This window comes from Rhodnius prolixus, unplaced genomic scaffold, assembly GCF_049639745.1.
Source record: "Rhodnius prolixus isolate KJV_2025 unplaced genomic scaffold, Rpr scaffold_14, whole genome shotgun sequence".
Lineage (NCBI taxonomy): Eukaryota > Metazoa > Arthropoda > Insecta > Hemiptera > Reduviidae > Rhodnius > Rhodnius prolixus.
Window position 1 is genome coordinate 5,633,534 of NW_027411594.1, and position 26,952 is coordinate 5,660,485.

Consider the following 26,952-nt stretch of genomic DNA (forward strand, 5'->3'; position numbering starts at 1 on the left):
AATTCCCATAGAGTACAAGCAATTCCTTCTATTCCAATTCCCATAGAGTACAAGCAACTTCTTCTATTCCAATTCCCATAGAGTACAAGCAACTCCTTCTATTCCAATTCCCATAGATTACAAGCAACTCCTTCTATTGCAATTCCCATAAAGTACAAGCAACTTCTTTTATTACACTTCCATAAAGTACAAGCGACTCCAACTTCTATTCTATTTCCTATAGAGTACAAGCAACTCCTTCTATTCCAATTCCCACAGAGTGCAAGCAACTCCTTCAATTCCAATTCCCATAGAGTACAAGCAATTCCTTCTATTCCAATTCCCATAGAGTACAAGCAACTTCTTCTATTCCAATTCCCATAGAGAACAAGCAACTCCTTCTATTCCAATTCCCATAGAGTACAAGCAATTCCTTCTATTCCAATTCCCATAGAGTACAAGCAACTTCTTCTATTCCAATTCCCATAGAGTACAAGCAACTCCTTCTATTCCAATTCCCATAGATTACAAGCAACTCCTTCTATTGCAATTCCCATAAAGTACAAGCAACTTCTTTTATTACACTTCCATAAAGTACAAGCGACTCCAACTTCTATTCTATTTCCTATAGAGTACAAGCAACTCCTTCTATTCCAATTCCCACAGAGTGCAAGCAACTCCTTCAATTCCAATTCCCATAGAGTACAAGCAATTCCTTCTATTCCAATTCCCATAGAGTACAAGCAACTTCTTCTATTCCAATTCCCATAGAGAACAAGCAACTCCTTCTATTCCAATTCCCATAGAGTACAAGCAATTCCTTCTATTCCAATTCCCATAGAGTACAAGCAACTTCTTCTATTCCAATTCCCATAGAGTACAAGCAACTCCTTCTATTCCAATTCCCATAGATTACAAGCAACTCCTTCTATTGCAATTCCCATAAAGTACAAGCAAGTTCTTTTATTACACTTCCATAAAGTACAAGCGACTCCAACTTCTATTCTATTTCCTATAGAGTACAAGCAACTCCTTCTATTGCAATTCCCATAAAGTACAAGCAACTTCTTTTATTACACTTCCATAAAGTACAAGCGACTCCAACTTCTATTCTATTTCCTATAGAGTACAAGCAACTCCTTCTATTCCAATTCCCATAGAGTACAAGCAATTCCTTCTATTCCAATTCCCATAGAGTACAAGCAACTTCTTCTATTCCAATTCCCATAGAGAACAAGCAACTCCTTCTATTCCAATTCCCATAGAGTACAAGCAATTCCTTCTATTCCAATTCCCATAGAGTACAAGCAACTTCTTCTATTCCAATTCCCATAGAGTACAAGCAACTCCTTCTATTCCAATTCCCATAGATTACAAGCAACTCCTTCTATTGCAATTCCCATAAAGTACAAGCAACTTCTTTTATTACACTTCCATAAAGTACAAGCGACTCCAACTTCTATTCTATTTCCTATAGAGTACAAGCAACTCCTTCTATTCCAATTCCCACAGAGTGCAAGCAACTCCTTCAATTCCAATTCCCATAGAGTACAAGCAATTCCTTCTATTCCAATTCCCATAGAGTACAAGCAACTTCTTCTATTCCAATTCCCATAGAGAACAAGCAACTCCTTCTATTCCAATTCCCATAAAGTACAAGCAATTCCTTCTATTCCAATTCCCATAGAGTACAAGCAACTTCTTCTATTCCAATTCCCCAACTTCAACTTCCAACTTCTTGTGAACTGTTTTTTTGTTTTCAACAATGTTGGCGAGAAACCATTAATAAATCGTAAGTGGTGATAGTTCCCACAGAAGTACTGGGCAGTTTGGTGATTTAAATTTACTTGTTCTTTATTTGAAATATACTACATATTTGTTCCCGTTTTGTTTCTTTTTATTTGTTCCGGCTCTTCAACGGTCTGAGGGACAGTGAACTGGTGGCCCCCTGAGTAAAAAGTTTGGGGACCCCTGATTTAGGATCTGAAGAATTATTAACTCCTGTAATAAGCAATACTTTGCTAAACAGAAATGACTTCTTTATTGTCCCGTCATCATGATGCGTACAAAAAAGAAAAACCGGAAGTCGAGTAAAAAAAAAAGAATAAAAGCGGAAGTTACAAAAAAGAAAAAAGAGATAAGAAAAACCCTTAGGGTAGGTTATAATTGGCGCCCCATCCGACTATTTCTTCTTTATTCTGTGTACTTCACCCTTTTCTATTGTATAAACACAAAGTACTGTGTATGCCCTCGAGTCTGCCCCCCTGACTACTGAGTCGAGTCTGCTGCAATCAAAAAAAAAAAAAATACAGGAGATAGTTTGAGAGCGCACAAGTTGTGTAATATTAAATTAATGAGTGTCCCACTCTAGCGGCGAGCAGGAAATATTCTCTCACTCGGCTCTTGTTTCCCCCAACTTACTCATTCATTTACTCACTTGAGAAGTTCATCTGTTCGCTCACTTCCAGCTGCTAGCTAACTACCCTCTTCAGACTTTCCTTTAAGTCCTTCAAACAAACTTAGTCAAAGCGTCAAGAAAAACAAAGCTAAATGTAAGAAGTAAGGTGAAAATAGTATGAACAACAAACTGACTGAAACAAGTTTAAACATGCACAACAATTTAAGAAAAATACAAAATTACGCACGCACACACACTTTTTTAGTATTTATACTAAAAATAGAAGTTCTATGAAGTCATATGTTCTCCATTATAATAAAACAATTTAATTGAATAAAGCGTGACGTTGCAGCTCACGCAGAATTCCACAAAACATCGTGTTCCTATATCATAACGCAAAAAAAAAAGAAAAGCGAGAATTTGGACAACCCAGCTAATACTCGTTAATATTATACAGGTTTTGGACCGTAATTAAGTGAAATGCCGCCATAAAATAGGGCTTAACTTCTACCCTTGCTAAGAATAGATTACTTCCGGCGCAAACCCAGATTCAAAAATCTACATTTGAAGTACTTCCTGTTATCGATAGTAACAGAAAATTGAAAAATAACAAAAAGAAGGTAAATATTTAGCGTTGAATTTCCAGGACTTTGAAAAAGAAATCTAAGATACAGAGGACAAAAAGAGAGAGAGAGAAAAACGAAATCAGTGACATCAGATTGAAAAAAGGAGGGAGTCGATATTTCCCAATGGGAAATGGTCCCTGGAGGGGTGATCTCTTTTACTGGTGGAGCAATTTAGAGGAATCACAAGACAAGAATATCATACTCTCGATTCTACTACACAAGACGAGAAACTGCGTGAAGTTATGTGACATCACTAGTCGAGGAAGGGGGGTGGCGGATTTTTTGAGAATTGTGTGAAAAAAGTTGGCTAACTTTTCTCGTAGGTGTTTCTCTCTTGCTGTACAGTTTTTTCCTGCTTTCTCAAATATAGTGGCCTATATTGGCTGGAGAGAGTTACCAAGCACGCTGTGTAGCCAATTCTCACTTATTGGCTACTGCGTTTTTGTTTTTTTTTTTTTGCTGAATAGATTCCAGAAGGCAACTGAAACCGGCTGGGTCTAAACCATGGCGATTGTCTGGAGGAAGAAATACCTTTAAATGTCTTCCGCTGTTACGAAGTTCCTCGCACTGTACGCTGAAGGGCCTAAGCTACTCCTTAATGAACATAGCATTCTCACAAAACGCTCTGGACCACTATAGATCCTTCTAGCTTTGCCGGTGGCCACTCCTCTTTATTAAAGTCAAGTTCTACAACCTTAAACACGTGAGCCAACAATTATTATTAAGGGAAAAAATAAAATATTTTCGAGAAAATAATTTTTTTTCTTACATTTTCTTTGACATTAATAAATAATGAGAGAAAACTTTTTACGCGGAATCTTTTCTAATATAAAGATTTAAAAACAAAAAGTTAATTATCTAAAAAAAATTAAGCTTCAAAGCAGTAAACACAAGGGAGGGTCTAAGATAAATATAAATAAAGAAAAATTACATTCAAATATACAAGAAAAAAATAAAATAATAAAAACAGTATAAATCATTTTAAGAAAAATAAGTAATAAATGAAAGCAAAAAACTAGAAAGAAGTAAAATGCTCTTACTAAGATGAGAGCATGAATATATGATGAGTTTTCTCTTTTTAAAGGCTTTATACGATTCGTTAATTATTAATGTTGTTGTCTTAAAGAACTAAAAAGCTGTACTTAAGTGAAAACTCCCTGGGAAATTCTTTAATGGCAAAGAGAAAGAGAGAGAGAGGGGGCGAAGGAGAAAAAAGTGGCAAAGAAAGGCATAAAGTTTAGAAAGTCGAAAGAAAACTTTAAAATAAAAAAAAGGATCATTGAAGAATTTTTAAGTTCACTTGAGAACTTACCAGCAAGGAATTAGTTTGAATCTTTTTGGGAGGAACGCTAAGTGTGACTAAAGTTGATTAAAGTCTCTTGGGTTTTTTTGACTTGATATTTCTTTAACCACAATTCAAGGGAGCGGACACAGGATTGTGAAAAGAGCTCGCTTTACTTTGGTTTTTCACTAAAAATCTGTATCAGTTTAAAAAAAAAATTGTATCGCAAAATTTGTTTATCATTTATTTAGTTAGAATCGACGCGTTTTGAGTTATAAGCAACAAGGGCAACATTAAGCAACATATTACACATATCAGAATGGAGAAGTTACCCAGCGGTAACACTCCAATAACATTCTAAATTCTACTGACTCTCTTCATCAGAGAGGAGATCGCCGAGGCCACTGTCTTTTAAGACGTCTGGAAGTGTTGTCTGGAAATGTTCTTGAAGATAGATGTTGGTACCAGTGGATTGTGTTGTATTTGAATGTTAAGATGGAATTTTCTGTAACGTGTTTTCAGCAACTTGTGTTGCACGAAAGGAATGTTCAAGTCTGTGTGAATGGTTTGATTGGTGACGTAGAAAGGAGGCGTTTACTATAGAGCAGAAGAATTTTAGACTGAAAAGACTCTGGATCCTTTGCAGATTTGAGCGTTTGGTTGAACCTCCACAGTTCGATGCCATAAGCCCAGACTGGCTTTAAATATACTTAAATATACAAGTCTTTTGTTGTCCAGAGTGAGTTTTGATCTATTGTCGAGTAGTCTTTCCAGTTGTCGGAAGCGTCTGTTGAGTTCTGTTCTCTTAAGTCGACTATGAGGGTTCCTTGTAAGTCTTCTGTCAAGGTATAGCCCAAGCAAAACTTTAAATCAGTAAAGTTTACTACAAAGCAAGTGAAAAATTGCAAGTATTCAAGCTCTTTTATCATCCGGCTCTTCTTAGGCCGGCTAGATGTTACAGTCTTCGTTGCCGTAAGCTGTAAACTTGTAATGTCTCATTACTGTAATTTAGCTTTCCTCACAATACAAGACGGGAGCCAATTCTATAACTGTAGGCGGCTATGGTACTGATAGAAGACTGGAGACCGATGATTTGGTTACCAGCAAATCGTTTGCTTGAAGTCTTAACTAAAACCTTTGGCTCTATTCGATACCATCTTTCCCATCATACCATCATTTATTTCAATCAGCCATCAATAATCATTCATTTAACTTCGTATTGTAAGTTAGTCTAAGTCTAGAGTGGTAGAATCATATTTTCTTTAGTTTATCTTAGCATCGTGTTTTATCCATGATAGGACTTCGTCTTTCCTTAATCATTTATTTACCTATTCTTCTTATATTGCAAAAGTTGAACAGCGAAATTGTTGGATAGTTGAGGTTTTCTTTTATCTCGAATGTGGTGCAGGAGGAAACAGAAGTGGCAGAATACTTGGAAATGAAGAGAAGAAGGAAAAGCACAGAAGAGACATCAACATCATTAGTACAACGTTGTTAGCAACATCAGAGGGATAACAGTGGTATTTCTAGCGTGACATATATCCAAAACAGAGCTATTGGAAGAAATAAAGTTCCAATAGAAGCTAGGAACGACGAAAGATGGATTAAAGATAAAAAAAGAAAAAGGGGCAAGATGTAGAAAGAAGGAGGAAATACAGAAGTGCACCGACAAAAGGAGGAACTAATATTTATGAAGTGAAGTGAAGAGGGAAAACAGACCTCCAGCTGGTCGACAGGACGATCTCAAGATTAAAGAAATGGCTTCATATTACTTTGGGGAGAAGTAAATCGTGGGGAGAGAGAGAGAGAGAGAGAGAGAGAAAACAAACTTCACTTCCAAGTATGCAAGCTCTTAAGCTCACTGAGGAAAGTTCAAGCTCAGAAGTAATTGGCAAAGTGGTGCTCTGGGATGGTTTTTTTTCCATCAAATGGTAACAACACTTGTTTTCCCAAGGAAATATAATATAATATTTGCAAAGGGAAGAGTTTCTCCTTTTTATATGGAAAATAGGGGAAAACAAAGCTGTTATACCAAGTGTTGGTCGTCCAAAGCTTTCAATACTGCTACGGCGGAAACTATATTCAAATCTTCGACTTTCTTAGGGTAAAGCTACTTCACTTCTTTGTCCAAGTTTCTCAATTTTGTGTCGAAGATGTTATCACGAATAGATTGTACTTGCTTGCATTTAGAGTTAGATTTCTATCCTGGGGCACCTGATACCATCCTATCTTAGGAGCGGAACTCTTAAATAGGTGATTCTTAACTTTGACTTAATATTGAAGACTCGACAGTTGTTTTGTTGAGCATTCTAATCATCAGCTGAAAGTGAACTGGGAAGTTATGAGCATATTCGAGGGAGGTGTGAGGATTGTCTGGAATAGACAAAAAAAAGCCCCGAATATGGCGAAAAAGGTAAGCCACGAAACCAGTGAGGGAAGAAGAGGATCCAGGTCAACGATCAAGATCACACGTAGTTGAGGAGCCTACACCATTACGGGTAGGATCACTTGCAAAGAGCCAGTTCCCCAGGGATTGACAGCTTCGAGGGGGCTACAATTTTTAGGTAGCTCGAGGAATTTTGGAGCAGATCGGAAGAGACAGTAGTAGAGGCCACCGATCTCCCATGGAGAGAGAAATCTGCTGCAGAAACTCTTATCCCCCTAAGATCTAAGCGCTTCAACAAGTTCAAACAGGTTTCAAGGAGATCCGCAGCTATTACTTGTTTGAATAATATTTCCAGAAGAAGCTGTTCTTAGGCTATTCTACAGGGCAATAAGGTAGATACACCCTCTAAAGTGCTATTTCCTTGTAATTTGCGGTTTTTACTAAATTTTAGATTAAATTCTATATAAACAATCTAATTAACTCTTGGGTTTAAAAAAACGCCCACAAAAAATATTATCTGAGATAATTAATGTACCGTATATTCTGCACACTCGCGTTGCTACCCCAAATATACTCGTTACAACTTGAATTTATGTCTTCCACACACGAAATTTTATTCAGATTTGACCTCTTATCTGCGTTTTTAATTTATTTTTAATTTTTTTAGAGGTGAAAGAAAATTAAAATGAAAGGAAAACTGAAAATAAATAAAACCATTACCTAATTATTTTTCATTTTAATTAATTTTTCTTTTTGCTTTACAATTTCACCACCGAACGTGACCTCTCGAAAACAGGTCAATATCTTAGTGAGGAATTGATATTTTATATATTATTTTTTCATGCCATCAGCATTGACCCAAGTAAAGTTTTAGAATTCTAATTAAAAACTATTTTTATTCTTTAAGTATTCATGATATCTTCTTATTCTGGTTCGATACATTCAAATAAATTCATCGTTCGGACTTACAAATTTTAATAACAACTAAAAAATTATTTAAGTAACCGTTCTATTTGACCATAAAGACTTATTTATATAAGTATATTTATCGCAAAATATGCATTAACCAGTTAAGCGGTGGAATTTAGTTTAAAAAAAAAAAACAGTGTGCGGAATTGAAATCAGACAATGACGTGTTTACACGACGAACGCAGGGCAACAAAACAACCAAAAGTTTACAACGTCATAATAGTCACTGCAAACGACTTTTTCTGCAATCTCTCTGGGGTTTGAGATTACACAGAGCATTCTGTGCTCTTTCAAAAAATCTTGCACCGCTTCACGTATGCATTGCTCTCTAGTTAACTAGAGACGCAAGAGCTTTTTTACAAGGAAGAAAAGAGCTTTGAATTCTGTACAAAATGAAATCATGCTCTTACTGAGATCTGAATCGCTATCTATTGCACAAGGGTTGAGAGCTTCTATTCGTGTGCGTAATTCCCCAATTTCTAATGCGGAGACCAAACATGTACCAACCACTTATCATTTGGCTGACACCCTCCACCCCGCTCCGTATAAAATACTTGGCAGTTTTATTGGTAAGGATAAAGGAAACATACCACCGAATAATATTATTATTGTATTTTATTAAAATTTTAAAGTTTTTATAGGTAATGGCAATTTTCTATTTTTCAAAACGAGTATACACGTCGAACGCACCGTAATAGAGATTTGGTTTGACGTGTATACACTTCAGAACACGCTTAATAACTGGTATAACTGGTTAATTGTAAACAACCAATGCTTTATTAACTTACAAACATCTGTAGAGTCTGTTGTATCAAAATTGGTTGTAAAGATGAAACTTAAAGTGTGAATCCTTCTTTAAACAGAAATTGATATTTTCTACGTTCGTAAGTTCTGGAATGAAGACCTACGACTGTTTAAACTCGAACAACCAGGGAATTTCCCGAGGAACAAAAGGAAGGAATATGGTGCGCTAGTTTGACCGTAATCCTTGATACCACTACTGAAGACCCAAAAACTTCAGCCATCATAAAACTCGACTGAAACAGTTTTTACCCAATCAATTAACAGAAACAAAAACCTTTCAAACAACTCCTGGCAATGTACTGCTCTACAATTTGCTCCATTTTATGGTAGACCTCTTTTAAAATCCAGCCTTCCCAATCTGGAATACAACACATTGACGTAAAGACTAAAACAGACTTTTTTGCTGCGTGTTTTATATAATAAAGGGCGATAAAAAAAATCAAGTTTTGTAGCTCATTCCAAAACCAGAGATACTTTAAAGAATTACTATTTTTTTACTTTGCTAAGATTTTTTTTCCGGAAAGGACTCCTACAATTTTCTCGCTAACATTATTCAAAAGTTTTCATTTAAATAAGTTTTTTTTACGAAAATTCATTTTGTGATTTTAATGTTAAAAAGCTCTTAAAAGTCAGCAACTTGAGAATCGTAGTCAAAAAAAATAAAAGTCAAGTGAGGGTCTGCACCTCATTTTGTTTTATTTTGAAAGAGATTCATTAGTTTTAGCAATTTTTTTTCTTAATCTTTAAGGATTCTTTTTAATACAAATATTATATTTTTGAAATTTTATTATTTTTTTGTTTTGTTATGTAGACGTACCTTTTTAATGACGTACCGGGTGAACGTAAACTGGACAAGCAGTACACGCACCGAGCAGTCGTCTTACACTGGCCGAAAGAATCTAAACGCTTCCAACAGCCTCTAGCCTCTAGCGGTAGTTCTACAGCCACAGGTAAGTGGTTAACCGAACTTGCTCGAACTGGCACGAGCTTTTACGAACTGATAGATTCTCTAACTCACTCTCTCTTGAGTGTGGGGCGCCCCCTCGACATATCAAAATAAAATAAAAAATCTTCTTTTACTTTAAGAAGCTTTATCTTTCCAATTATTTATGCAATAATCTTTTCCTTCTCTCTGTCTCCCGGAGGAGGAAAAACTTCAACTGGGAATTCTACTTAACACTCTCTGTGGTGGTAAAATTTCCAATTACTCCAGTTCTTATATCATTAGTAATTTGTGAAGTTATGAATTATCCCGAGTATTGGATCTCCCTTCTAGAATCATTCCCTACCAATGGCTTTTCTGCAGGGTAACTTGCTTAGAATTCTGTGATACTGATGAGAGGTTAGGGACGCCAACTTGAACAAAATATTGTGAACATACTGAGGTTAGGGCACATTCAAAAATAATATTAGTACTAGTTCCTTAAGAAGACTCCAAATTGGGTGGCAACCCTGCGGGCTCATCATCTTACTTGAGACTCTTAAGTAATAATTTGATTTCTAATGTTTCAGATAAACGGCTGAGATAACCACTATACATGCTAGATACTATTGAACGGCTTCCCAGAAATCAGCGCTGTTTCAATCTACTTCATGATACTGGTTACAGTTACAAATCTATGTGATTAACTTTATATAACAGTCCAACCGGACAGTTTTAGTAATACGTATATACTACATTATTATTATTATCATCATAGGTAAGTAATCGAAAAGAGGATAGAAATTATTATCAATTTATTGTCAATAATATTATTGCAAAGAAGAAAATCATAGCAGTAGACTAAAAGAGATCAACATATATAATGCAATTCGATTTATCGATAAACGATAAGACGAGTTTTCTTCAGAATTGGTTGTAAAGAGAGGAAGGTAACAGAGATGATATAAATTTGCCCTAAAGATTATGTTAGTTACCAGCTAATTCTGTGAACAAAGCAGTTTTAAGTTAGGTATGAATGCTTGCTAAATTCATTCCATTATTAGTTTATTTGATAAAGTAATGGTTTGCGTTTATTGCCTTATGTTTATGAAGATTGAAGTTTCATGAGTAAGTCCATCAAAAAAATCTTTTATAAGTTATTTTATTTTGAAGAATTAAACTTTAAAGTCGTTTTAGACAACTAGGTTTACAAGTCCAGTAGACCTAACGTAATATCTAGTTTCTTTTACTTCTTCGTGGCCAGCACATTCGAGAAGCAAGAAACTTGCATTAGTAGCTACTTTCTGCTTTAAAAAACAAAACAGAACCGAAATATAGAAGTAAATTTTCTCTTAGATAACGGCGAGTTAACTCTAAACTTAGTTGATTTCCGCATGGACATACGAGTACATGATTACATCCTTCAACTAATGTGCAAGTTCGTAAATTTTCTTAAATAGATTATGTAAAAGGATTTTTATGCTTTGCTAATGCTAATGCTTTAATAATTATGTTTTTAAAGAACTTTTGCAAAATTTATATTTCCAGTATCTATTCTGGCAGACTTTAGTTTCTTCGTTTCTTATTTTAGGTTATTCTTTGTGTCGTCCATGTGGGCATCTCAATGATAACTTTGAACTGTATCGCGTCTTGAATGATGGCTTCAGATTCATTGAAGATCAGTTTCATTTGACTCCCAGTATCACCAGATTTTATATTAGATTATCATTTTTAAAACTACCGTTTAGAAGAGGTTATTTGTCTCTAATATTCACATGAAAGTCGGTTAAACCTCACAGTAAGTGCAGTAAAATATTTTCACTATCCTCATCGCAATAAATATGCCATTTCTTTCTAGCAATATTAGTTCACTAGGACTGAACTTTACTTTAATTTAAGATACCATCACAATGTTATTAGTACTTCCAGCTTTCCTAGGCTACTTCCAAAGGAAGTAGCCTATAGATTTGAAACTTGTCAATCACAACCCATTACAAGCTTAAGGCTATTCTTATAACAGAAGCATTTTCTAATTTTTTTGTGTTTTCTACAGCTTGTCAGGAAGTGTTTATTGGGAAATTTACACCTCTTTCAACTTCTCCAGTGCTGTTTATACCATAAGTAAGCCAAAGAACTTTTATTTCTATCTGGAAAGTCTTTAAAGTAAAGTTAAGATGCTTTCTTTTGACCTTAAAGTAAAAAATTAGACTTGTTTTTATTGCTTTTGTTGCATGTACTGTATATACTTGTATTGTTTATGAATATATATGTGGATATGTATCCATTAGAAGCATTCTGGGAGGATTTAGGGTTCAATATCATCCCACGAAATTATATTTTTAAAAAAATAAATGGTTTTCTAAATATATATATAATATAATACATAATAGTCTGATTATATTACGAGTCTGGAGACTAACTCCTGATTAGAGTTGAAAGGCTTTAGAGCCGAACTCTTATGCTTACTCGCCATTCAAAATCAGAAAATATTAGAATAGTGTGGTTTCTTCTTCTTTCTGTCAAATCTACAAAGACTATCTTATCTGTAGATAGATCCATATGATGTTTACTCATTCGGCTGTTCAAGAGGCCTACATTTGTCCGAATGACCTCCTGCTCTTGACGGAGAAACAACAAACTTACGCTAGTGGATTGTAATGAACCCAGTCGGCTGTTGCTCTCTGTTCAAGAAGCTTACATTTGACCATGTGACCAGATTTTATTTGTTCTATTATAAAAATAACCATTTATAACAAATATTAACTGGATGAATGTATATTTTTAGGAATAAAATAGGGAAAAATAACTTTTTGACGTTAGTGAAATAATTTATTTGTATGTTATTCATCCCTTTGGGTGCCAAATGAATGTTCCTCAATTGGATTAGTGCCCGGAAGGCTGTTATCGTGATTTTTGCGGTCACAAATTACACCTAACTAATTCTAAACACGTTGGATAAACCTTAACGAACATTTTTATTACGCAAAACATTTAAAAATTTTAAATTTAATAATATTCTTTTATAAGAAAGATTATTTAAATAAAATAAATGCATACACATTTTATTTAAAGGCTAAAATAAACGTTATAGCAAGAAAACTTGAAAAATTCCTGAAAATTCCCATTTAAAACGGTAGAAAAATTCAATTTTAGTATCAGTAGAACATAATGGTCTAGGAGCTCACAGCAGAATCTACTTCAGAGAAGGGCGGAGATGGTGTGGTAAACCTCAGCCAATCAGAATACACTAGAGGAGAGTGAAGATGGTTGGGTAAACCTCAGCCAATCAGAATACACTATGACTGATCCATACCATTTTACCCCACTTTGAGTTAGCCAATGAGTACTTATATCTAGAGGTGCAAAATGAAGGCAGCCTTAGTGCTTTCTCATTGGCTGTTACTTTCTTTTACTTAACTCCACCTCCTCACCATGATTTCTACACTAAGCTCCTATTGTATTATGTTCTACTGATACTTAACTTGTCTTTTTCTTTACTTTTTGATGGAAATTTTTGACAATTTCCATGTAATTACATATTTCCTATATTTCTCTGTTTTTTGTAGTTAATTTGACATATTTAACTAGATTTGATTTGTTCTATTATAAAAATAACCATTTATAACAAATATTAACTGGATGAATGTATATTTTTAGGAATAAAATAGGGAAAAATAACCTTTTGACGCTAGTGAAATAATTTATTTGTATGTTATTCATTACTTTAGCATCCCTTTGGGTGCCAAATGAATGTTTCTCAATTGGATTAGTGCCGGAAGACTGTTGGTGAGAATATATATATCTATATAGATACATATAAGTAAGACGTTTAACCTTCTTGGTGACTCACTAGACGTATATTATATCTTATACTCGTAGAATTTAATCATTTGGTTGACTCTGTGGACCTATACATGTCCATTCATATTTATTATTAAACATTTTTTTATTTAGTTATTTATTTACATTGACAAATTTAACAAAATGTATAGCCTTGGTATAAAATAATAATGGGTGACAATAAGGTTGTATAAAAATAAACAAATTAAATTTCAATTTTTACATTACAAAACAGAAACTGTAAATAATAATAGTAATCAAATTATAAAATAATCTCTTTAATAATGTTCGATCTAAGGTGATACGCATCCCGAACATAGGCAGCAAGAGCCGACCAATCCTTACCATTCATTATCTCGCAAACAGTCAGAGGTAAGAAGCTGCATACTGCCAAAATACCTAAGACGCAAGTCATTATACTTGGGGCATACAGTCATGAAGTGATGCAAGTCCTCAATGCATTCTAAATTATATAGGACAGTCTGGCGATCTCTCTGAGTTCCAGAATTTAGGTCCACTCATATTTAATCTTGTTGGAAACTCACTAAATTGATATAGGTTTATATGCTATAAATATACACATTCGTAAATGTATATATAATAATAATTAATATGCGATTATTTTATTATGATATACACATACGTAAAAATAATGTATACATATAAGTATAAACAATATTGTGTTAAGGGTGTTTGTGTTTTAAGTATATTTAACACTAGAAAGACTGAAACTTTGTATATACCTATATTGCCCAATCTAGTGTTAATGGGCAATTATAAAAAATGAAATATATTCCTTAATGAATAACTCTCTATGTGTAGTAGATAGATAGATTGTCAAAAAAAAGACAAATTCATAAGTAGGTTTCATTTGAAGAGGTAAAACATAAGTTAAATATGGGTGCAAAGTGTTCTATATGGGTCTAGTAAGTCACCAATAAAGGTTAATATGTAGGCAAAGTGGTCCTATATTGGTCTAGAGAGTCACTAACAAGATGATATCCGTATATGTGTAAGGTGGACCCATGTAGGTCTAGAGAGTCATATATATAAATGTTGGTGGCTCACATGTAGCATACATTATGTTGGTACAGATATATAAAATATATTGTTTAAAAACATAGATTTTGATAGATTATTATTAGTTCCTATCTTGTAAAATATTGTATTTTATGTATTTACTTTATTGTATAGTAAATTGGTATTAATTTCAAATAATAATGTAAAAATGTCAAATTTATAAAAGCTCCAAATTGTATTATTTAGGCAAAAAAAGATTTCTGGTACACTAGGTGTAAAAAAGTAATTTTAATAAAATGAATATTTATATAATATATGAAGCTTGTATTTTATAAATATCAACTCGGCGGACGGTGTACGCTCCATGCATGTAAATGTTATTATTTATTGTATTTTGTAACTTATGTATATAGCTGAAAGTAAATAAACACGTTATTATTATTATTATTATTATTATTATTTTTATTATATAATGTATGTAGATTATACGACTAAACTGTATATTTTTTGGTTAATAAATCATTCAAAATATAACTTTTCTATTTTAAGAACCCTTATCATTTATGTTAGAACATTAAATTAAACAAAAACAAATTAATAGATTATTTACTTAATTGTTACCATAACCAATGAATAGAAGTGCAATTCTTATCTCTTTCCAAATTTATTTTATTTAAAAATATTAAAAGAAACGAAAATAGAAGAAGAAATAATGGAAAAAGCAGTAATTTGTGTAATAGGTACTGCTACCTGGGTGTGATTGAATGAACTAACTAATGAATTCATTATATTTTCTTGTTTTTTCTCATTTAATTGTTATAATTAGCTTTTTTTAATTAAAGAAAAATCCTGTTAGGTGGTATTATGTTTGTATTAATGAATTCTAATAGAATTAGTAATTAATAAATGGTAATTGTTTAAAAAAAAAGCAATAAATGAATGTTCCTTCGATAGAGAGCATTTTGACATGTAGTTTATATAAGTGAGATAAATTCGCAGGGTGGGAGGGTGGGGCGTTTGATATTTTCTAGTTTTACAAGAATAATTCAAATGAGAACCTTATGTTTGTTATAAGGGAAGCCTCATTACATTTATTTTATATTTTCTAGCTTCTAAATTAACTTTTATTTAAAATTTAGAACATATTATTTGAAGCGACTGTCCATTAATTGATAGATGATACTATAGGAAATTCTTTATTACAGTTGTAAATATTAAAGTCCAGTAGGTACTGCTCTCTAGTGGTCATTTTTGGAACTAAAGATTTATTTGGAGCGACAGAGAGATACACCCTCCTCGGCAACATAAATGGTACTGAAGGATATTCTTGGTTACAGTTGTATATATAAAAGTCCAGTAGGTACTGCTCTCTAGTGGTCATTTTTGGAACTAAAGATTTATTTGGAGCGACAGAGAGATACACCCTCCTCGGCAACATAAATGGTACTGAAGGATATTCTTGGTTACAGTTGTATATATAAAAGTCCAGTAGGTACTGCTCTCTAGTGGTCATTTTTGGAACTAAAGATTTATTTGGAGCGACAGAGAGATACACCCTCCTCGGCAACATAAATGGTACTGAAGGAAATTTTTTATTACAGGTGTATATAAATGGAAGTTTAGTGCATTCTAGTGGCCATTATTGGAACTACTGTTATATATATAGGTCCAGTAGGTGCTGCTCTCATGAGGTTATATTTAAAACTGTCTTATTTCTATTTATTTCTTTTCTACAATTTTTACACTTTTTATATCGTTCCTTCAGTATATGTGATTGATTAATTTCTATGTTTTTGTGATCTTTTCAGTATTTTTTTTTAAGTATAATAAAAATACTAAATCTATGATTAAAAAAAGGAAATAAATGAAGATGTTTTTTTAAATTTGTTCTTATTTATTCTGCTATCAATTATACATTTTTGCTTTATCATAATACATACATCATTGTAGCAAACACTCTTACATTTAACTAGATTATAAAAGAAAAAAATGAATAATAAATTTTATAATTCTATTAAAGATTTAGGAAAAATTAATTTATAATAAAGTGTAAGTACTTTTTCGCCAGAGAAGATGTTTTCTAACGTCACTTTCATGTTGGCTTAATCTGGTGAATAGTTTTTAGGCAGGCGCCAGTTTCTGGTGATTTTATTCTGGAAATCCAAATCATACAATAAAATAAAGTGTTAATGAGCATAATCAATGTCAGTTTTATTGTTAGATGTAAGAAAGAAACAAAATCTTAAATCTTTTGAAAAAAGAAAGTAATAAATCTCAAAGTAATAATAAAGAGCAATGTAAAACATTGCTGTCAGTAAATTATTAGAACTTAATTCATTCTTATGTCAATATTTAACAATCAACAGTACTTTCTGTTGAACTAAACGATATTTCTAACAAATTAAACTTACTGTTCAGATTAACAATATTTTTTTGTACTGATATTATGTCTATTTCAACCAAAATATACCATTTTGTATCAATTTTAGCTTGAAATAACTTTCTATTTAGTTCACTAAGCTCTAATGTAAAAAGCTAGTGAAGGTATTTTACTTATAATACACATTTGTTAACATAATTTTCATTAAAATGGAATAAAGCTAGATTATTGATATGTACAGTTAAATAATTTACTAAATGACGTTAACTTTTTTAATCAGTGAAAATTAATTAATGCCATTGCACTATAATTATGTGCCATTGTATTTATCAACAAAATTAAAACCTTTTTCCAAAAAATTAAAAGGTTTCTCAACCTAATTCAAATAGAAAGATTGAATTCATCTGAAAGAAGGTTTTTTTTTCTGTTAAATGCTTTACGTTTTAATAATGGGATAAATACCTGAAATAACAGCACCAATTCTGGGTAGTCCCACTTTCCTGGGATGCCGAAGTGGATGGGGATCACACAACCTAAGTGCATGTATGGACGTGCTGCTGAAAGTGATGAAGGGCCTTCCGTCAAAAGTAATCATCTCCTGGTGAAAGCTGAGCTTACTGGGCTGTGAGCTGGCAAAGGAACGAAAGCACTGGATAAAGGGGAGAGAAATTACATTAAAACCTTAAATTTTAATAATAAACCATTTTTACCATTTGAGCTAATAACATTGAATGAAAACAGCACACAATAATTGCCTTAATGTGTTAAAAATGAAAGTATGGGATGTTAATGTATGAAAATATTAAAGATTACAACTATATAAACTAATGTTATGTCTAATTGAAAAAATACTCTAATAAAATCAGAATACTGAATGAAAACCGCGATCCAAAACAAATATTTAGTGAAATGTGATAAATTAAATACTAAAAACAATAGATAATTTTACCCAAAGGGACATAAAGTATAAGTAATTAGTAAAGAATGGCATACGAATTATTGAACTGTGTCTACAATGAAAAACATAAATTTAGGCAACTCTGAATCAATGAAAGTAAAACAAAATGAATCATTGCTCTGTGTGTTTCACGTTTTCATTTAATATAATTTACTCAATTAATATTTTAAAAAACTTAATATTCCTGAATAATAATTAATTACTCTTATTATTTTACAATATTTTTGACCACACTTAACAATCAATAATTAGTCTGTACACTGATACTAAGGTTATTAACAATGTTGGCAAGTCAAGAAAAGAACATTAATGTTACAAAAGTAAATATATGATTTCTACATACCCATGCAATCTAGCGGAAGTATTGTGAACTACTGAGCGCTGTTTAGTTCAAGACCTTGCCGTTAGATCGCAGCTATTGCCTCTTTTTACCACTATTCGTCCAGATTTTCTTTTGCCTGCTATTTAAATTTGCATTAATTGTGGACTGCATGTGTTTTTATTAAATCCAAAATGTATATGTTTACTAGGGAAACAATGCTAATAACATGAGGCAATTGCAACTTTTATCAGTTAAGCTAAAAATGTTTAAATGCACAATAAACTTCGTTGAGAATTTTTATATTTTTCCATTCAAACCTCTGATTCGACCAAAATTAACCATTTTGCATTTCTTGGAAAAAAAAAATTCAATGTAGTTTAATCATATTGTACAAAGTATAGGTAATTAATTACTTCACTACGTTTGAGAGGTGATTTTCGAACGAAATAATACAGTGTAACTGAAATAAAGCTACGTCATTGATATACCTTTTTATCAAGAAAAGTGAATTAAATTTCCAAGATTAGTGCATGATTTGATTGATAATTACAATAATTGTATTATTTTGTCTAAAAAAATAAAATATCACTTTTATTTAGTTTTAATAATAGCACTTTTCCTGTTTCATTTTATTGAAAAATGCAATAGTATTCACAAGTTCCATTGTGAGCCTTTGTGTTTCAATTAAATTAATAGCCTCTTTTAAAAAGTTTAAATACCAAAAATTTGTATACAAAATTTGATTAAGAATGAAATATGAACTAGTTGATTTACCTGGAAGGTTTTATTTTCTGTTATAATGCCTTGACATTATTCAATAATTGATAAGACTACCAGAACAGTTCTTCAAATAAGGTGGTAGGTAGATTTCCTTAATTGCCTGGAATAGTACAGATATGAATCACCTCAACTTGCGTATAGAATGCTGCAGGATGTAAAGGATGGCCAATTCCAAATGAAAGCTGTTCAGCTTTGATGAGCTCTTTATTGGCTGAAAGAGCCAACGGATGAAAGTACTGCACTAAGGGAAAAAAATATTATATTAAAACCTCAGTACATTATTTTAATTTATTTTACACTTACTATAAGATCGTAGCTATTATAGCATTTTTTTGTACAACGGAACTTTTATTTACTTGGTTTATGTCTGTTTCAACCAAATAAAACTATAATTCAATTTTTTTAAAACACATACCTTTTATGAAAATGGATAATTTGTTACAAAATTATTCCACGTAGTTAATTATCTATTAAACACTACCTGCAGAAACCTACCAAATCGTAAATATATAACATTATATATTATCTATCAAGCTAACTACAAATTATTCAAGCAAAGACAACCTTTTTCAATTATCCAAGTGGGTAATTGTAGCTTGAGACAGAATGTTTTGAAAAAATTTCAAAGCAGGTAGAAATATTCTGTTAAAGGAGAAAAAGCTAATACGAAAATGACGGCGAAAAAGTTATTGCTATTGACGGAGCTAATAAGAATAATTTCTTACAAATAAATGTTGACTGCTACTTTTTAAAAACAGTGTACTCACTTTTTATACAAGTAGTCTTCTTGTAGTCTAGTCTGGACTTGAAAAGTTTAGCTTGCGTTGTAAATCCATTCCTGTACGATTTGCAAATTCACAACCTAAGTGGAATTAACCATAATTTTAGAATTCCATATTTTATGGAAAAAATTGATACTTAAAAGAAGAGGCAGAATAAAGATATTTATAATTGAACACAAAATGAAAGAACTTGTAGGTTTCACCAGATTGATACTTAGTTTGAGTTTCATGCAACATAATCTCTAACTTTAATTGAAATAAATAAAGTGAAATTTATGACAATTATTCCACATACCTATGCTTGCGTTTGAAAGTTAACGTACTGGAACTTAGCGATAATAATCGAAAGCGGCTGACCAAACAGCATTTTTATGGAATTTTCCAAATGGAAAAACAGCTATTGCAGCCTGTCTATTTTAACAGAAATAACACCAACATAATCGACTGAATTAATCACCTTACAAAAAAAAATGAAGATTCAGTAACCACAGTTGCATTCACCCAAATAAACTCTATTTTTTCAAATAGATTTTAGAATCCTCTAAAATGAATATATCCCGCAGTTTTAACGTAAAATGTATCTTAAACATAAATATATCTGGTACCACAATTACCTTGGGTAGCAAAACCGTTACAATACCAGTCAGTAATAACCAATCCTTGCAAGTGTACGGGAAGCGAGTTCCATTTAATGCAACAACTCCAGCACAAATTAAGTTTCAATAGCTTCAATCTACCAATATTTATTAACAATAACATGGTAATTAACACCAAAGTTAAATAAAAATAAGTGTAAGATACAAAATAAATCAAAAACAGATCGGTTCAAACTATGACTACCAAGTAGCAGCGCCTAATGGATAGTCTGTATCATTACTTTTGAGCAGCTGTTTTTTTTTTTACCGTTAAATGAAAAATTTTCTAATTCGACTTTTTGTATATTAAAAATTATGCAATCAATTATTGTCCAATTATTTCTTTTTCAACATAAATTTCTATATATATCTGACTTTGGTAAAAAAAAACAAATTTATAGAAATGTCGAATTAACATTCACTCAGCATAGTACGAATTCATAAAACAACCATACGAATGAATTCGAAATCCAATAAAATACTTTATCTGCAATTATGTTTCTTTTTGTGTTAATTAATCACGCTAAATTGCAGCGTTATATCGCTAGATCATGATGCAAAATTCTATTAGCAATTACGTATTCTATACCTTCAACGTTTAGGATTGTGATTCTCTAGTTCTTTTCTTATCCATTTCTTGATTTTATCAAGTCCGATGAAAGAGAGTTTAATTAGGTAGCTTAGGTGGGAAATACAATAAAAAAATAATAATAATAAATTACTAATATTTCTTTTTTTTTTCACAGCGCAAGGATTCATTTAAAAAGAAAACTAGAAAATAATACAACTTATGTACAATAACAGAATTTTCTTGCTTTCCTTTAACCAATCAGCCTTATTTCATAAATATACATTTAAAAAACAATAAACAAAACATATGAATGGAAAAGAGTATAAATCTATGTTTCTTGAAGGGAAACTTATAAAAGTATCTACGTAGATATTTCTTAAATAAATCAGGAAATATGAAGAATTTATTAAAGAAAATAAATAACGTTTTATACAATAATATAATGATAAAAAGCTCGTTTTGTTTTGTTCTTTTTGTAATAATCTATACAAATATAAAAATTATGCAATAAATTAATTTAGTATTATTTATTTTATCTTTTTTTCAAAGATATAACATAAATTTGTTTTCTCTTATACATTTTTTTTTGTAAATTGTTTATATTGGTTTGGTTTTGAAATTATTTAAACTACAAAACAAAAATTACCATAATGGGAACCTGCTTAAAAATAAAAAAAGGAACAGATAAAGGAATCCCATTGGGCAATGATCGAGAATTCCATTTTTGAAGCCAGTTTAAAATGACTGGAACCCCCATTTACAAAAGGAAGTACAAAATCCTTCTTTTAATAAGAAAAATTTTTTACTAGGAATTGTGCTTCACTGATTAGGGAATGATCAAGCCGTATCAAACAAAAACCAAAATAAATATCTAAATAAAGGAATCCCCCTTATTTAATATTCATCAGAAAGTTCGTCAGTAAGATCTCTATTCCGTGTGAGCATATAGTTATCCATGTCAATAGAACGACATGAGTTTATAGCATATCTTAGGCGTTCAGCCAGAACTTCCTGGCTACTGTATGGTGGCAGGCGCAGTTGGAAGAAACATGTCTGCGCCGTCGGAAGACCATCCATTGCTCTGTCCACTTTCATCACCTGCAATCAAGACATTTGTTGTTCGAGTTAAAACAAGGAAGTAAATATGATTCAATTTTTGATCCTATAATAAATTAAGCTCTTGAAGGAATGAAGTTTAAGTTGTTATTAAAGAAAAGTAAAGTTAACTAAAGTAACTTAAGTTGAAGTTAAGTAATGACAAGTCATTACTATCTACGACACCACGGTTCAAGAAAGCTTGAAGACATAGTGAAGCCTCTGAAAGTTTCAAAATAACGTTATAGATTTATCTTCATTACATCCAAGTTCAAATGAACCACTTTAGAGACTACACAGAAGAATTTCAGATGAGGAAGAAGCTCGAAAAAGCAGCTGTTACAGGCAGCACTACCGATTAACGGATATTCATCCAACTCATAATTTTGTTTTCCATCCTCATAAATACAATCCAGGTGTTAAACCCGTACAATATACTGAAACAGCACTTCAGAAACAATTGATTTCAATTTGCTTATTTAAAATAAGAGAAAGTAAAAAAACAATCAATAACTAAAACACTTTAAACCTGAAATCTTTGGGAAACATCGGCAATGTTGGCTGGCAATCTCGATCTGCCTGATACGAATCTCATAAATAATACTTTCTCAGCATCCGTAAAACTTTCGAGTGTTGACCACAACCATTGTATCAGCGGACTTCCAGCTTCTAGGTCTCGATATCTGTATAAAAGTCGAATTTAAATTTAGTATTTTTGCTTATCAGCTACGATGGTTATCAGAGCTAGAATTTGAGAATCCGACCGTCACACTGGCAATTACCTGACAATTTTCTTTAAAAGTGCTATCGAAATGTGGGGAAGGCCGCAGACTAGAAGTTCCAAATGACTAAAGGTAACGAGCGATAATAGAGGCACTGGCACTATCCAAGCTATTCCTTCTCTAACTGCATTTATCTAGTAAGTAGGAAGCAAAATTGTCAAATTACGTAATAAATTTTATTAATATTTTATACAAAATTAGATTTTAAGATTTACTTGGAGATCCATTTCATGTAATCGGAAATTAACAGCCTGTTCTACGTATTCGTGTCGATTTTCAAATGTAAGAGGCATACTTCTTCCTCCAGGTACAATCGGCACCATCTTACCTGTCCAACTGGTGCCCTCAAAGCATTCCAACGGGATCACCTATTGAGTGGAAATAAAAGCTATGAAATAATGAAAACTACATCTTTGTAAAACTAAATAAACAAAGTCCAAATGTTCTTTTTACCTCATGAAACGTTTCTTTGGTAACACCAGCTAAATGTATATCACGTATTCCTCTCAGACTCTGAGCGTATAGTGCATCATTCTCTTCAAGATCTTCCCAGGTAACCGTCTGTTTTACAATTAATTTCCAAACTATTGGAGAAAGTGGAAGAGCGACTGGTTTCTTTGTACGAATTGCCACACCAAACAAAATACCTGTAAATGATGAAAAAACACATTTAGATAATGTTGGAATATAAAACGAGAATAACCACAATCGCGGCTTTTGGATGGTACTGAGTATGGTTATAGGATAACTAGATCCATATGATGAAACAATGTGTAAATAAAACTTACCAAGAAATTTAAACCAATTAAGATGCCTTTGTTCTGTTAGAGAAGGATTTAGCAGATATCTATCACGCAGATAGCCAGTCTCGTTGAGCGTGTTCGGAGTGACAATCAACAAAGGTACAGAGCTGCCGTTCAGTAGTTCTTCACACATCTCTGTTATAGTATCATCAAATACCCCTCCAGCATCATCCGCTCCTTCGCCAACTAGTTTTACCTGAGAGAAAACAAATTATGAGACATACATATACCCAAAACATCAGAGAGATTCATCATTGAAGTATCTGAATGGAAATTAATATATTAACCTTCCAAGCCCTGGAAGGTAATCGAAGATCAGCAGGCTTCATTTTGACGACCTGTCTTGCTACCTGGGTGAAAATAGGTTCAACTATTGTTGCAGGTGCCGACGACGTCTGTTGTAGAAGTGGCCCATTTTGTAGATTATGCAATCGCCGGTTGACCGGCGGCGCTAATCTACTGACGGTCACTTGAGGTCCGTAGTTTCTTCCTTGTACCATGGTTCTGCCAAGACATCTCACCAAAGGGAGTGTATATAATCGTGGTGAAAGCAGTGGCCTTAGCAAAGGTGAACAAAGTCTATCATATGGTAACATCTTAGTGGAGTGGCCATCCTGTGAAAATACATAGAAATCAAGATTTAAAGAACTCTGTCAAGTTTATTTAAAAGCCTTTATAAATGACGTTCTAGAGGTCGACTAACCGCATGAGCTGGTGTTGACGCCAACGGAAGAAATGTCCAACATGAATAGAGTAAATCAGAAAATCTGTAAAGAAGGCTTAACCTTGCCTGCACTGCAGGAATAGGTATACCGTCCAGATGGCCATATTGAGGAGGTGTAGCACTAGGAAGTCCAAGTTGTGTGCTGTTCACGTTCCTTGTTCTTGCGCTGCTGGTAGAAGCAGTTGAAGAGATGTCCACAGTGGTCACCGAACTACCAGAACATGATGCGCTGCTCGCCGATGCAGTAGGCACTAAACGTTTGCTAGATGGTATTGGTGCTGTCCACGCAGCTGAATGACTTCTTCCACAGGATATCTTAAAAATGAAATCAAGTTTGATGTATAAGTGAGCCCAAAATATTTATAAATATATCATACTAAATCTATTACAAAATTGTATCGAAAAAAAAATACTTTTTTTCACTGAACATCCAATTTTTACTTTCTCTCAATCTTAATACAATGAAACTTATCACAAAATCACAAAATATCGTATGTCCCAAAGTACGTTTTAGAAAAAAACAAAATACATCTTTTTTCTTTAAATATCTCCTAAGAATGTCAAAGAAATGGATTAATCAAGTTGAAATGAAGCTTACCTGTTTGATACCTTTATCAGAAAGTACTGCAATGAGCGCCGGTTGTTTAACAACCACCGATGACTGTCCGAGTCCTAGTTGAGAATCAGTGTTGTTTCCCCAGCCGAGAACACATCCTTCAGAGCTTAGAACAAGAGTATGTTCAGCTCCCACAGCTATATCCTCTATGAAGTATAGTCCTAAAGTTGCTACCTGTAATATATAATAATCAAAGTTTTAACTTGATGTGAAAAATGAATCTTTTGCATAAGTCTGGATAGGTCAGGCCTACTATCAGTGCTTGACGTCCAAGAAGTCGTAAAAAAATTTTTTTTTATTGACTACCATTAAATTGATAAGCGTGATTATTTAAGTTCAAACAACTTTGTTGGATTATTTTTCCAAAAATCTCAGACAGCCAAAAAACTCATTTAGAGCTCTTTAATATTATATAAGAGGTAGTCACACTAAAATATCTCTTCAATAGAGAATAGATAAGCGTTATATTGTCATACCAGCTGAGGCCTGCAGTGTCCAGTACATCTACATTCTGGCTGGCCGATAAGTCTCTCTATACCACAAGTGTACACACATCCGTCCTGGGTGAGAAATACTGTAAATTGCGCACCACAGCACACTTTCTTGATCACTTCTCCATGAAGAGCTTCTACTTTCTAGAAATAGAAAAATGTTATCATACATTTACAAGTATTACAAATTCATATATATATATATATATATATTTTGAATTTACCTGTGGCGTATGATAGGTGACCGTGTTGCCTAGACCTAATTTCCCATAATCACCATCACCAAACGCCCACACTGTGGTACCATCGGTTGAGATGCACACTGTATGGTTAAGCCCACAAGACACATAGCCGACACCTTGTAACGAGGTCACACGTTCTGGAAGTTTCTTATTGGAAGTAGAACCATGTCCCAGCCGGCCGTAATCTCCGTTACCAAACGTAAATAATTTACCATCCGACGTAACAACTGCAGAATGTTTAAAGCCGCAAGATACCTTAAAAAAATAAAAAATAATTTCATTGCAAGATCAATGGATCATTTCTGATGGAGAAATCACAGCAGTTGAGAGAAGGTTAAATATAAGTAAAATTACCTGTATCACATCCTCTCCTTGTAAGGCTTCGATTTGTCTTGGCCTTCGTTGGCGGTCAGAGTTACCATGTCCAAGTTTGCCATAGTCTCCATCGCCCCAAGACAACACTTCACCGCTCTCTGCTAGAGCCATACTGTGCCCATCAGACCCGCACGACGTAGAGAGTTGTATAATAACAAAACCTAGCAACAAACCAAAGTATAAATTGGAATAAACTTTTAAAACAGAAGATAATTCAATTATTAGGCGTAATTTTGTTATTAATTCAATTATATATTTTAAATAGGGGCCTTTCCCCTTAAAAAAAAGGTTTGGATAGATAATATGCAAACAAGAATTATATACGCAAAAGAATAAAGTAAATACAAAATTTCTTCATCATAAAAGATAAGTAAATAATATCTTCTCATTGAAACAAAAGAAAAAATCAGAAAAACTGTTTACTTTTTTTCCTCAATCAAATATATCTCTGCAGTCTAGATCAACAGCGTTACAAACGTCTGAGAGGATTGTCATAATTAGTACTAATATACTACGACAAACAATCAAAAATAGGTAATATATTTAATCTTAGTTGAGGCGCATAATTACAGATTCTTGGCGAATATATTATAAAGGGTGATTAAATATTACAAAGATTTATAGAAATTATAGTGACAGCAATTTTAATCGCGTGTTTCCTGGCCATGCGCAATTGGGAATTACAATACTATTTATGAAATATTAACATTCCTTTTACCTTGCAAAGAAGAAATTACACTCAAACTGTGAAGATCGTCAGCATGCCCTTGACCTAATCTGCCATAACTACCTTCTCCGCATGAAAGTACCACCCCGTTAGCCTGGATAACGAATGTACAATTTTGTCCACAAATTATTTGTTGAGCATTAGAAAATGATTCAGCTAATATAGGTCTTGATGCACTATGTCCTGTAGAAATACAATAAATTGTTTAAGGAAAATTTCATTTTAAATTTAAAAAATTACACTTTTATGCCTATTCTATGAATACCGATTTCAGCTAGTTGTCCATGTCTTCCATTGCCCCAGAGATAAGCATCACATTTTGATCCTAGCTGCCATTCATGTGGATGTGACGTAGACCATGCCATTACCTCTTCATCAGCTTTGAACGTCCAAGCTGTATTGTCACAGGCCATCTCCCAGTATTCAGCTTAAAACATTGAAGA

General features: G+C 32.9%; 2 protein-coding genes and 1 long non-coding RNA gene across 12 annotated transcripts in view; 1 reads left to right on the forward strand and 2 right to left on the reverse strand.

Annotated features, from left to right (window-relative positions):
- Positions 1–9,368, reverse strand: part of LOC141451733 (cell adhesion molecule Dscam2-like) — a 414,509-nt gene extending 405,141 nt beyond the window's left edge. For all 8 annotated transcript variants that reach the window (XM_074123321.1, XM_074123319.1, XM_074123322.1 and 5 more), the window contains exon 1: positions 9,262–9,368. The gene's annotated coding sequence lies outside the window, so the exon portion shown is untranslated. The remainder of the gene's footprint in view (positions 1–9,261) is intronic.
- A 920-nt stretch (positions 9,369–10,288) lies between these two features.
- LOC141451735 (uncharacterized) lies at positions 10,289–14,736 on the forward strand. Its single transcript, XR_012457069.1, has 3 exons — positions 10,289–10,494; positions 11,420–11,487; positions 11,916–14,736. It is a non-coding gene; the product is annotated as an uncharacterized lncRNA (long non-coding RNA).
- A 2,332-nt stretch (positions 14,737–17,068) lies between these two features.
- The window catches only part of LOC141451737 (probable E3 ubiquitin-protein ligase HERC1), a 58,042-nt gene continuing 48,158 nt past the window's right edge, over positions 17,069–26,952 (reverse strand). For all 3 annotated transcript variants that reach the window (XM_074123331.1, XM_074123329.1, XM_074123328.1), the window contains 19 exons: positions 26,775–26,936; positions 26,501–26,692; positions 25,762–25,943; positions 25,390–25,662; positions 25,151–25,309; positions 24,657–24,848; positions 24,038–24,373; positions 23,622–23,948; positions 23,320–23,530; positions 22,985–23,178; positions 22,747–22,899; positions 22,532–22,665; positions 22,279–22,432; positions 20,063–21,752; positions 19,744–19,859; positions 19,434–19,528; positions 18,661–18,907; positions 17,908–18,025; positions 17,069–17,255 (listed from right to left, as the gene is read on the reverse strand). In XM_074123331.1, the coding sequence (XP_073979432.1) occupies positions 21,549–21,752; positions 22,279–22,432; positions 22,532–22,665; positions 22,747–22,899; positions 22,985–23,178; positions 23,320–23,530; positions 23,622–23,948; positions 24,038–24,373; positions 24,657–24,848; positions 25,151–25,309; positions 25,390–25,662; positions 25,762–25,943; positions 26,501–26,692; positions 26,775–26,936 (2,873 nt within the window). In that variant the 3' untranslated portion in view covers positions 17,069–17,255; positions 17,908–18,025; positions 18,661–18,907; ... (1 more) ...; positions 19,744–19,859; positions 20,063–21,548. The remainder of the gene's footprint in view (positions 17,256–17,907; positions 18,026–18,660; positions 18,908–19,433; positions 19,529–19,743; positions 19,860–20,062; positions 21,753–22,278; positions 22,433–22,531; positions 22,666–22,746; positions 22,900–22,984; positions 23,179–23,319; positions 23,531–23,621; positions 23,949–24,037; positions 24,374–24,656; positions 24,849–25,150; positions 25,310–25,389; positions 25,663–25,761; positions 25,944–26,500; positions 26,693–26,774; positions 26,937–26,952) is intronic.